The sequence below is a fragment of the Bombus impatiens genome, unplaced genomic scaffold, assembly GCF_000188095.3.
Source record: "Bombus impatiens unplaced genomic scaffold, BIMP_2.2 scf_0321, whole genome shotgun sequence".
In the NCBI taxonomy this organism is placed as follows: domain Eukaryota; kingdom Metazoa; phylum Arthropoda; class Insecta; order Hymenoptera; family Apidae; genus Bombus; species Bombus impatiens.
The window spans coordinates 1,465,189-1,477,440 of record NT_176740.1 but is presented as its reverse complement, the minus strand read 5'-3'; the positions used below and the strand labels follow the sequence as shown (position 1 = coordinate 1,477,440).

At 31.2% G+C, this 12,252-nt stretch overlaps 2 protein-coding genes across 3 annotated transcripts; both read right to left on the bottom strand.

Moving 5' to 3' along the window:
• Window position 1: 1 nt before the first annotated feature.
• LOC100744091 (sphingomyelin phosphodiesterase 4) lies at window positions 2–4,652 on the bottom strand. Of its 2 annotated transcripts, none has more exons than XM_024367592.2 (14): window positions 4,503–4,652; window positions 3,788–4,087; window positions 3,603–3,705; window positions 3,288–3,519; window positions 2,974–3,196; window positions 2,795–2,907; window positions 2,557–2,715; window positions 2,320–2,491; window positions 2,066–2,251; window positions 1,787–2,005; window positions 1,626–1,718; window positions 1,384–1,560; window positions 1,064–1,293; window positions 2–982 (listed from the first exon to the last, which is right to left on the bottom strand). In XM_024367592.2, exons 1-14 carry the CDS (start codon window positions 4,527–4,529, stop codon window positions 844–846), a joined length of 2,373 nt encoding a protein of 790 aa, XP_024223360.1. In that variant the 5' UTR covers window positions 4,530–4,652; the 3' UTR covers window positions 2–843. The 2 variants fall into 2 exon arrangements, with proteins under 2 accessions (XP_024223360.1, XP_012241003.1); XM_012385580.3 differs by having other exon boundaries at window positions 2,974–3,184.
• An 88-nt stretch (window positions 4,653–4,740) lies between these two features.
• Window positions 4,741–11,887, bottom strand: LOC100743978 (solute carrier family 23 member 1). The gene is made up of 13 exons (XM_003489394.4): window positions 11,651–11,887; window positions 9,750–9,875; window positions 9,147–9,304; window positions 7,475–7,680; window positions 7,278–7,404; window positions 6,972–7,092; window positions 6,604–6,859; window positions 6,082–6,210; window positions 5,789–5,947; window positions 5,631–5,710; window positions 5,327–5,468; window positions 5,084–5,216; window positions 4,741–5,003 (listed from the first exon to the last, which is right to left on the bottom strand). The coding sequence occupies exons 1-13, from the start codon at window positions 11,681–11,683 to the stop codon at window positions 4,925–4,927; spliced, it is 1,749 nt and encodes a 582-aa protein (XP_003489442.1). The 5' UTR covers window positions 11,684–11,887; the 3' UTR covers window positions 4,741–4,924.
• Window positions 11,888–12,252: the final 365 nt, after the last annotated feature.

The following is a 12,252-nucleotide window of genomic DNA, read 5'->3' as shown; positions in this document are numbered from 1 at the left end:
GTTCAATTGAGTTCGTTGTGTAGTACGCTTTATTATGACTGCTCTATATAGGTGTGTAGTAGTTAACTTGGTGTGATAATTCAGGTGGTCTCCACCTAGGGCAACGCAAAACATATTGCTAAAGCCTTGTGACGACTAGCGGGATCCAATTAAAAGGACAGTTATTTTATACGGTATATCCGTGGTGTAGAGTTCTCTTGATATTTTGTATAAAATGTGTTTAAGAAAAAAGTTATCTTAAATTTCTTAAAATTATACTTTTAAAGGGCGATTGAGAAAAAAAGTCAATATGGAATGAAAGAAAATTATTCTATCTTTCGATTTTCTTCTATATGTTCCTTTCATCTGGAACGTTCCTGCCCCTGTCCAATATCAATTTTCCGACTCACAATATCAACGTTAACGAACCCCTTCGTACTTACGCGATGCAATGTATGCTCCACTCGATCGACAAAAATGATCAGTTATCTGTATGTCATATTGATTAAATAATAACCACTCTATCAGTATTCGCAGTTAGATTTGAAAAGCTAATTTACAACGCTGATATTATGAATTTTATTTTGCTAATCTATAGCAACTTCTGCTGAATTTTAATTGTGTTTTAAAAATATTAATTTTGTTTTTAATCACACATATAATATTATCATTTAAAAAGGAAGTATAAAAAACGACAATTTTTCACGTCTTTAAAAAATAATGTATGTCAGATTCTTTAAATTGTCTTTAAATTATCAAAATTTTAAACATTATATATCCTTATATAAATAGATATTTGAAATTATGGAATATTATACAGTGATGCAAGTTAATTTGTATACAATAAAATAATTTTATGATTGATTAGTTCATAGAAAATGCCGTAGTATTAGCCCTGAATGTGTTTCTGTTTGATCGTGTCCATGGTTCCAACGTTGCTCGTATTATTATGTATACGAACCATAGAGCAAAGGCGAACCCAAGGACCGTGAAGACTCCATAACTACAAATAAATCAATGTTATACTACTGCAATCATCTTGGCTTCCAAAATAATCATAACTTAGATTAAGAATGTCTCGTACTTTGTAAACCAAGCAATAAATACTCCAAGACTTATGATTACAAGTAGACTATAATTAGCTAACGGACGTAAACTAAGTCGAGGCGGAATGCGTTCCTCGTATCCGCTGGACAACCCAGTTTGTGTTCTTTTTGGTAGTTTCACGACTTTCGTTGGTGATTGTAATATCTGTCGACAAATGCTGCCGAAGAAACCACGTCGATGGTACATCTTAGTTATCTTATGTCGGTACTGTTTAAAATACACGGTTATATAATTACAAAAATGAAGCTAATGTAACTTAATAATTCGATTCTAAAATGTTATTAAATGTACATTTACCTTCACATTTATGTATGTACAGAGTTTATATAAATTTCTAACAAGTAACGCGCATTCGTTACTTCGAACTGGTTGCAATTCCGGATCTCCCATGTATTCGATATATTGACATGTCTGTCTATCTTTCTGATTAGGTACAAAAACACCTGGTTTGCTTGTATCTAAACTAGAGTCCATCTAAAAAATTAATGAGTTAGGATTTTTCTACTATAATAAGATTTTTTAGATAATCAGATTTATACTTGTGATTGGTGACAGAAGGATGTCGATAGAATACTCTCGTGGTATTCTTGGTCAGCTTCAATAGCTACCTGAGGAATGTCTTCTACTTTAATCTGTAAAAATTATGTTTAAACCAAATCGCATGATATTTAAAATTAGGAAATCTACCATCTTTTATTACCTCGAAAATGTCAATTAACTGTTGCTGTGCATTCGCTAGATAAACAGGAACACGACGCCTTTCTTCTATACCAATATCATCCGAAGAATAGTCTTCGCCATTAAAAAATTCCCATATTGCTAACAGAAATGGTCTGTTTTTTCTCTTCTTCTCCAATGCATCGATTAAACTAGTTGCTGTTAAATGTGCTTGTTTAATTGTGCCTAATAGACATACGACCTAAGATAGAAATTAAAAAATAATTAAATACTTTGGGCATGTATTTTACGTTTTACGTACCTGTGAAATAGTAGCCATAGAAAACATTAGAACATATTGGTATGTCGGTCCTTCAAGCTCTAAAATTTGTTGTCGTACAGTTGAAGTCCATTGATTTGTAGATACTCGACTTCTGCTTAATCCAACATCATCCATGTGACTTTCTATTTCGCATATTATTTTTGCTAAAAACGGTTGCGAAAAAACCTGAAGAGTATAAGTTTGATAAATACGTGTTAGCGGACAATCCACGTATCTACAAAAACTTAGCATACTTTTGTAACTCTGAATAACATTAACGCATTCTTTGGAGCTACAAGATCTGTTCTCATAAATCGTGGAAGTAATTGTTGAAATATAGCTGTGTAGGCTAGTAGATTATGTGCTATGAAAGGCATCCATCTATATGCATCATGTATCTTTCCTCTCTCTTCCTCTTCTGCTTTACTGTAAAAAAGTAAAATAATTTGTAATAATAATTTCTCAACAGACCTTTTACTATATATACATACCCTTCCTTAGTATACGTTATACTAGGGAAATATCTCCATGGTTGAATAAAACTTAACCAAGCTTCAAGAATCAATCTAAAGGAACTATCTAATGGCCAATGATGTATGGCTTTCCGAAGGAATGTGTAGATTTTACCTTGAACAGAAGGCAAAATAATTCTGAAATGGTAAAAATATAGATTATAGTATTAGTATAATATTTAATTGTTGTTTAATTCTTTTTTTATTATGTATATACCGTTTAAGTTCATCCATCGCACTTTTGTCACCTATCGAGCTATTTGCAAATTCATGCAAAGTTTTTATAAATGCTCGCACTAAACGTATATGCTCTCCGGAATGGATGCTGTGCTGTAATTAAAGTTACATAGAAATGTATATATATATTTTATGAAAAAATTTCAAATGTAAACTTACTCGACGTGGAACGGACGCAGAATATGATGTGCTTATTCGTGGATTTAATTGATCATCTTCTATGTATTCTACCCAAAAGTCGAGAAATACTTGCACTACGGTTTCACTTCTCCAAACTTGCGGTAAACATTGTTGCTGTGGTACGCTCGTTGTAGAATTCGGAGATCCTGGTGATAATATCGACGTTCTCAAAAGTCGCGGTGTTTGCATTCTGTAATAATTTCTGATTTTTAACTTATTGTCTAGTTCTAAAGAAGTGCCTTTTTATTTATATATCCCTTATTAAAGTATCTTTTGTTTTGCTCCAAGAATACCTTTTAGATTCGGGTGATTGTACTAATTTTCGTTGAGGTGTTTTCCTGATGTATGGACTAATTATTGGCAGAACTGGAGAATTATCTTTAGGTAGAAAATGGTATAAATAACAGTGTGCCAATTGAACATAAACAGTTTCCCAATTGATCCAAATATTCTCCTGTTGCTGCACCTGCAGCCAGGGATTTGTCAAATGATATGCAAAGTGGAAGATATAATATTCAAAGGGATATGTATAACTGTTAAGAATTTATCTTACACAAATTTTTAAAAATATTTCATGAAATTATTAAACAGAAATATAAAAAGGATACTCATGTTTAAAGCAGATACACCACGTGTACCCTGGTCATCTCTGATTTTGTCTAGATAAAATGGAGGTATTACTCCTTCCTCTAACATCGAACGTATCTTTACCTGAAATAAAAAAGACGTATATGAAACTTAATTTTTATTTATTCTATAATTGTCAATAATGTATAGATCTATTTTTACATACAGGTAAAAATGAAACTGGGAAGTTGTATTTCAAGTAACAATCTGGCAATAACTTATAACATAAAGAAAAAACTGGTCCTTGTGGATTAAGAAAGTTATAAAGCGTTTCATGTTCCTGTGGATTTTTTTTAAAAGTGATGCTATGTAGTCCCCAACCAATGTTATCAGTTATTCCGAACAGCGAGTCTACTAATATGGAAAATACATGTTGCAATTCTGTTGTGCTTGATTCATCTATCAGCGTTGCTATTTCCTTGCATCTTTGTACCAATGGCATATTTATGTATCTTTGTAGTTTGATCTATATAATAATTAATGGACTAAATTAGATAATAATGCAGTCATTGAATTAACTTACATAAATCTGACTTATAAATACTAATAGAATTTTTAGAGCAATGTATTATATAAATTTTATCAGTTTTATTACTATTATTTTATTTAAAATACATTATATACATATTACATATATTTGTATAATACAGTTACGCAAAGATAAAATATATACAATATTTTTTATATCAATTTATTCACAGAAAATGATACATTTTTAATCAATACAAAGCAAATTGTATTTTTTTATTGAATAAATGTTTTGTTAAGTTATTTCAAATAAACCAGTTAAGAAATTTTAGGTTAAATTGAGGTTAGGATATGTTAAGGCAATAAAATTTACAAGTTAAACATTTATAAACTATAATACACGTATGCAATACCGTAGCAACGTCTGAGGATGCAGCCATGTCTGTATTTGTTCGAGTTTACGTGAATTGTTAGAAATAACATTTATAAAAGTATAACTGACTTAATTCGCGCTTTATACACAAATTAAGTTGTAATATTTACCACTATAAGAAATTTTTTCCCTAGCAGAATCTCCCAATATTTTAGGAATTTTATGCTTTCAAAGTGCATATTTTGTGGATAAAAATGATAAAAAATCAAATTCATTATTTTTTATATAAAAGTTCATTTATATTTGTATTTAATACAATCCTCTTTTGCATTCAATTAATAGTTCGTCGTTTGCAAGGTAACTCTCATTCAACATTCATTATTGCATTCCAAGTTTCCTCATGGTGATTAGCAATGCTATGTAATTATGCAATGCATTGAAAATATAAAATCAAAGTGAATCTCATTGTTTTTTCTGACTACATGAATAAATTCCAGGTTTATATGTCGGTAAAAATGGTACGTATTGTGTCCATTTCCATCTGCAGAAAAATGAAACAAGTTGATAAATCATTTGAAGAATTAAAAAATGTTAAAAAGATATTATTTAAAAAAGCTTCACCTTCGTAAAGCATCCATTCCAAATGGAAAATCAAAAGTATTGAACATATACTCTTGGTCTTCTTTGTCGTCCTTTTCGGTATGTAATTCCATTTCCTTTGACCAAGCAATGAGCCCACGTTCCTCAGGGGTACCTTAAAAAATTGATAATAGTAAATGCATACGAAATATTTTATTGTTTTATAAAGCGAAACAATTGAAAATTCACGAACTAAAGATAATATGATTTTTGTACAAATTGTACCTGGTATAATATTATCTAATAAACATCCTATTACACCCCCCACCAAGATAGTCGTACTAAGTAACACGGTAAATACACTGTCGACTATGTCATTTCCGGTTTCTATTACACCTGAGTGATTGATCATCCACTTAGATAATACCTGAAAATTCATGAAGACAATTTAGATTTCAATTGGTATCGTAAATCAAGTTCAAATACTACTTCAAACAATTACGCTACTGCTATATAATCGTGAATTATACGTAACAAACAATTAAGGAAAAACTGAAATTGATGAACATTTAATTAAAAATAACTTTACCAGTGGAAAGAAAATGGAGAATCCAAGAATGTACAAATTCCTTGCTGAATTTAAATTTATGTATTGCAACGCAGAGAGGCCTAAAAGAACCATATATTTAAATAGTTTTTACTTTGGTCTTAGAGTAATTTTATTGTAAAAGATATATTTTAGTATACCAAAAGCAGTGATCATTCCAAACATCACGCAAAATATTCCGCCGACTATTGGTTCGGGGATAATGATAAAAACAGCGCCAAATTTGCTAATCAATCCTTGGAGAATCATCAAGACACATGCCCATTGAATAACTCTGCGACTGCCTACTTTCGTAACACCTGATAATGTTTCGTTTAAACAATGAGTTTAAAACACCATACTTAAATCGCTATAAATCACTTATAAACACAGAAAATGTAACTCGTATTCTTTGATATTTTTTTCTGTTTTTTAGGAAACTCAAACGATTTACCAATAGTTCCCACATTTTCTCCAAACGTGTTTGTACCGTTCCCGCTACCCCAAAGTCCAGCTAACATCGTACCAAGCCCTTCTATGCCGATACCTCGGTTAATGGCGTGAACCGGCGGAGGTGGTGCGCCTGAAAATGGAATTTCAAAAAATATTAGCTACAAAATTTAAATTCCATAATTTCTGAATTTTTTTTTCAATTTTATAATTTTCACAACTTTTAATATTTAGATTCTTAAATCCTTTAATTTTCAAACTTTTAAATGTCTAAGTTTTTTAATTTTTAGACAGTTATATTTATCTGCCACTGTGACATTGGACTTAAATTAGAGTACCAATTGTTTTAAAAACTTTATCATTCATTTTGGATGAGATATCCGCTATCTCGAATGCTATTATGTATTGCATAAGTTAAACACAAGTAACTGATCTCGAGCAAAACATACTTTGCTAAAATATTCATATTTAATTAGTAGAATAATTATATTGAGCAATGTAATTGCAGTTCTTGGATTTTACTTACCGCACATCCTGGAGGTAGTTGGATAATAACTGATAGATTCCACCGTACACGCTAATACACCAGCTAACATACCAAGTACACCAGACAGGGATACGGTCGGTGTACCCCATTGACCAGGATATGGGACACGGAACCATGGAGAATCATTGATAATCTTTAATTTACTATCTGCTCTGGCTGGATGACCGACTGGCAAAGCATCCGTCACGGTTAAAATCGCGCAAATTATCCACATGACTACTATTGTTAACAGTACCTAATACGAAAAAGAAATAAAGACAGAAATGATAAAAACTTGAATGAAGGAAAGTTGGTACTAAAAATACAAACGTATAGAATATAAAGAAGAATAAACGTAAAATAATTACCGGGAATAGCTTAAATAATTCAAACCACACGATGCTTATTCCCTGACCCTTACGGTACATCAATATCGGGAATGGCACATTAACAAGTATTTGAGAATACAATGTTAACATCAATATTGTTCTGCAAGATCAATATACAAGAAGTTATGTACACATCATACACTTTCCTCGTTACGTATTAAATTTATTATTTCATTCGTTGATTAAATTATATGAACAATATTATCAATGTAAAAAGAGAAAATATGTATACATCAATTTATACGTTATATCATCACTATATAAATATAAAAAAGATGAGCTCACCCAGCTGCTATACCCCAATGTTGAGAGGCAGCGTCAGCTGCATTCTCAAAGAGAGATATTCCAACGAGAGAGACAGTTGGCACAATAGTCAGTGGCGTAATAAATTTCAACAAATATCCAATAATACCTATTCAGAAAATTCCATTAGAGAAAGAAGATTTAATAGCCAAAGAATGTTTTGTCTATGATTACAATACCTCCAAATCCAATAACTACTTGGAACAAAGCGGATACAGCGATGGCCCCTGAAAGTTCCCTCATTCTAATTTGCCATAGTTCTGTGCGGTTCTCCGGAGACATTTGATTTAAAACTTCCGGCTCTGGACACTTCCATTGTGGTAAACTTAGTATCGCCAATGTTGGGACTAAAAAGGATATAGTTCCTCCTTGAACTAGCGGCAACCTACGGCGAAGAATAGGAAAAATAAGAAATATACAACAATTACTAGTTAATCGTGATATATTCGCGTCGATAGTAATGAAGTTATAGTTTTCGTTAGAATAATACAGAATCAAATATGTAACATGGCAAAATTTCAAGAAATTTTCGTGTCGAAAGTATATTGAAATATTGGGATGTAGGAGTAAGTACTGCTATATCAAAATTCTAGAGTCTGGAAAGATACTGAGTAGAATATTGATATATTACAAAGTAGATCTAAGGACTATACATAATGTAAAAAACAAATTGAAAAGAAGATTTCCCACTACTAGAACTATAATTTTAATCATAAAGTTTGAAGTAATAAACGAATATTATTTTTCCCGGAAGCTGTTGGGAATAGTTAACGATCTATAAATCTTGTTAAACAAGAGTTCAAAATGATCCAGCAGCAATAAAGTTACGAAAATTAGCATTAGAACAAGCTGAAAAACAGGAGTTACCAAGCATGAAACATGTATAAATATTAGCTGCGAAGATAATTCCACTATCCAGCCTTGATCCTCGAATTCATGCACGTACATAAATTAACACGTGTGCCTTTCCGATAGCGTTTCTAATCGCTCTCGTCATTCATTTAAATGCAAATATTACTCTTTTTTATTACGCGATAATAATATGTAATAATATTGAAACACTGATATACTCATTATCATCATGATAAGATCTATAGCATAAAAGATCATAAATGAGAAAAAAAAGACGACTTTAATTTTTCTATTTATTGAAAGATAAACATAGAAGAAATAAAACAGAAGTGCAAATTTTGTCGTTTAGAGATGAATTATCTTTCTCTTATTTTCTTAAAATTTTGTAAACTGAAAAAGCTTGTCAGTGGCTTCTATTACTATTACTAGATAGCACTTTGTACAAAATTTCATATTCTTATAAATATAACTAAAAATGTGAAGCTTAAATAGAAATTTCTTTCTCATGCTAAATATTTTAAGGGGTACTATCCATGTATATGCATAATGTATATTTTTGTATCTTTAAATTTCTTATAAATGCACAAACTTTCTACTTATTACGAATACTCTTGTTTCAAGACGAATTCTTTATGAATTTCGATATATATCAATAACACATAGTAGCTCGACGAAGCTTATATCAGTAACAAATTGCTCGAGATTCATATACGTAATTGTTTCACGGTATTTGTAATGGTAATTGTAAATGCCGTCTCGTGCCTCCTTTGGCGCCTATCAAACGTCACTTATCAATTTAATGCTCTAGCCAGAATGATTCGCGGTAATTTGAGTCGAGTATACAAAAATGCTCTCATAAATTGAAGAAGCTCTATAAAAAAAGGATTAATTTACTGTATTACTTTTGAAACGACTTTAATAACGACGAAGTTAAATATGAATTACGAATCATTTATATCATTTAGATCGACAAAGACAAATTTTTGTTAATTTAATTACCTGCATCCTATGGTGGTTTGGAAGAAAGTGACCAGTCCTGTGACGAAGATCATGGTGGAAATTATATAACTTCTCGATGGATCGTCCTCCGCCATGCACAATGCTGGAGTAAGGATGAAGGGAATCGAGACTATTGCACCTATCATCGTTAGATAATGCTGAAAAACATATTACTCTTTTCGCAAATGATGTTAACAATAGGAGATAGGAAATTTAACGGTTATGGAAAAATTTTGATGATATCAGAGAATTAACTAGACTTAGAGCTTATTAAATGATTATGGTAATCTTGATCGGTCTTGGATGAACACAGTCGAATATCTTATCAAGACAAATTATATAAATAGGCAAGTAAATAGGGAAATAAATCGGTCCACCTCCTCTTGGCTTTCAGAATGTGCTTATCTCAAATAAGTTATCTGATTCAAACATCAGCTTTAGTTTATATCTATATTTTTCTGTATCCTTGAGGAATTTGAGCAACGTGAAACATTTTTGAAAAGAAAAACACGTTCGCTTTTCCTTGATGTTAAATATAAGATGTACAAGTGGTTTTCTTCCTACAAGAATATTTTACGCTTAATTTATTACAATAAAAAGTACCTGTAAAGCCATAAATAAGCAAAGATACCAGGGCGGGACATCGTCGATGCCATAATTGAGATTCGTGCTCCTGTTATTGCCAGCAGTTTTAGTATTCGACAGTGGTAATGTTGAATTTTCTAGATTCTGAAACAATAAACAGGTGCACGCTGCATAATACCAGCTTTGAACAATTATCTTTGACTTTGTAGGATATTTAAAACCGCATGCAGTATTAATTCTGACAAAAGATTGTACTAGAACTTGTTTAGATTTTTAAGGATTGTTTGTACTAAAATCCTTTCTAGATTTTATGAGGGCTGCCTATCTTTTCTTTACTTATTTTTTTTTTTTTTTGTAGGAGGAGTGGAGGATTTTTAATGAAACCGTAATTTGTCCTCTTTTGCTAGAAGCAACCAGAATTTAAAACTCTGAAAAGATATAAGCAGCATCGTCGCATACAGTAGAATATATTTTTTATAATAAGCTCGGTTACGTAATTACGTTGGAGAACCAACTCGCCAGGAATAACTGTATCATAGTGTTCATTAAGACAATGATATATTGTTTTATTAATTAACACATTGAAAAAAGGTAATTCAATTAAAGAAAAATTTTTTTCATCGGTTTTTCCTATGTAAATGTTTTAAGCGCTCTTCACTTAATTTACCATTTTATTACCGTTACCATCCGAGTTTTCTATCTGTCTAATATTGTAGTGTTAATTATCAATGATCAATGACTCCGATTGTTATCCTTTCTTATTTCAAAATATTTGCCGGAGAATGTAATATAATGCGATTAGATTCTAATATTCCAGTATCAATACTGTATAGATGCAAAAGTTCACTCGAAGCGGGAGGAGGTCTATACTTTTTAATGGTAAAATAGAATGTATCTCGCAATCTTGAATCTCTAATTACGATTCACGATCCACGACGTAGCCAGTGTTCTTAAGCGTCAATTAGAATCTAAATATATACGTTATATATCAATACTATCCTTTCTCAACAACACAACCATTAAAGTTCACAGTCAATTTTACGCCTTAAGTGTACGCAGTGCCTCTCAGCAATATTTAGGATAGGAATACACTTGCGCCAAAAATTGTTGTGATCCAAATATATCCATATATATAACATTTGATGATTACTAATAAAAACTTTAAAAGTAACAATAATGATAATTTATATTTTAAATCGCGTTAAGCTTGATACGATAACGTTAGATTCCAATTAATAATCTGAGAGCCACTATTCATCTAGTAGTATTCACTTATATATAGTTTGGGAGAATAGAAATCAGACGGTATAAATGTGGTTCTCCGAATTGAAAATCTCTATCAGTAGAATACTGAACTGTGAAATACCGAAAGAATATAGAATATAGAATGATCGACTTTTTAAATTAAGCTTTAACCGATATTTTAAAGCGATTAATTAAATAAATACAAGCAACAAATATTAGATTTATATATATATACGAATATTTATTATTAATTCGTATAGGAATGAGTGAGAGTGAGAAATACGAAAACCAAGTTCCCGTTTCGCGTTGTAAAGCCGAAAAATAAAAATAAAGTACTATACTATCGATAATCCTACATTAATACACGAAATATTAGAAATCAAGAGCTATACAAACTATGAAGATTTCAAGTCGTCACTAAACATTATCGAACGATGAATTATTTAATTGTTCCTCCAACTATTTTAATAAACAACGTACCATTAAATCCAATTATTTTATGCGATTGACATTCGAATCAATAAAAATCTCTTTATTATAAGAGTTATGATATTATATTGTAAATATGATAAAAAAAACAATCAAATTTATAATATTATAAACATTATGAAAGACAATCAATCAAAAACGAGAACGAAAAATTATAATCAAACGCCGTTTTCCCAGTTACTTACTATTTCGGTCATCTGTATTCCATTTTCAGGCATATTGAAATTATTTTGTTCACGGAATACAATTAATATTCTCTACAGCACTGCAATAATAAAAATCCAGCGATCCACAATTACGAGAAGCTCCAAACGATCCGCCAGGAACCGCGGGAATATAGCGAAAACTCTTCGAACTTCGATGACCACGCGTGCACGTTAAACCGACGTTAACAACGAACTGTATCAATAGGCGACATTGCTCTTTAATTTATCCCTATATGACTACTTCGAAACGAGGAACTAGTCGATCTCAGATTTTTTTGTCTTAGATAACAGACACCACCAGCGAAATTTCACTGAAAATTCATAATTAGAGAAGCGACTAATTGACGGCAATTAAAAGTTAAAATAGATAAAAATGTGTCTCATAACGTCATCGTTATTGACCCCGTTATTCGATACAACGCAAAACGCGTATTTAAAAGAAAAAGAAGTCTCATAACATCGATGAAAAAATCAAATAGAAAAGCTTCTCAAAATAGCGTTTTGATTGTAAATAAAAAAATTGTCAAATAATTAGTAGTATTCTAAGGCTGGATCTGCTCAAAGATAATGTAATTGTATCT

Excerpts from the sequence above, each read along its gene's own strand:
- LOC100743978 (XM_003489394.4), bottom strand. The coding sequence starts at position 11,683 with ATGCCTGAAAATGGAATACAGATGACCGAAATA. Across the intron at positions 7,405-7,474 it reads AGTAGTTATTGGATTTGGAG|GTATTATTGGATATTTGTTG; the intron begins GTATTGTAATCA and ends TTTTCTGAATAG. Across the intron at positions 5,469-5,630 it reads TCTCCATTTTCTTTCCACTG|GTATTATCTAAGTGGATGAT; the intron begins GTAAAGTTATTT and ends ATGAATTTTCAG.
- LOC100744091 (XM_024367592.2), bottom strand. The coding sequence starts at position 4,529 with ATGGCTGCATCCTCAGACGTTGCTACG. Across the intron at positions 2,716-2,794 it reads GCGATGGATGAACTTAAACG|AATTATTTTGCCTTCTGTTC; the intron begins GTATATACATAA and ends TTACCATTTCAG. Across the intron at positions 2,006-2,065 it reads CTATGGCTACTATTTCACAG|GTCGTATGTCTATTAGGCAC; the intron begins GTACGTAAAACG and ends TTTCTATCTTAG.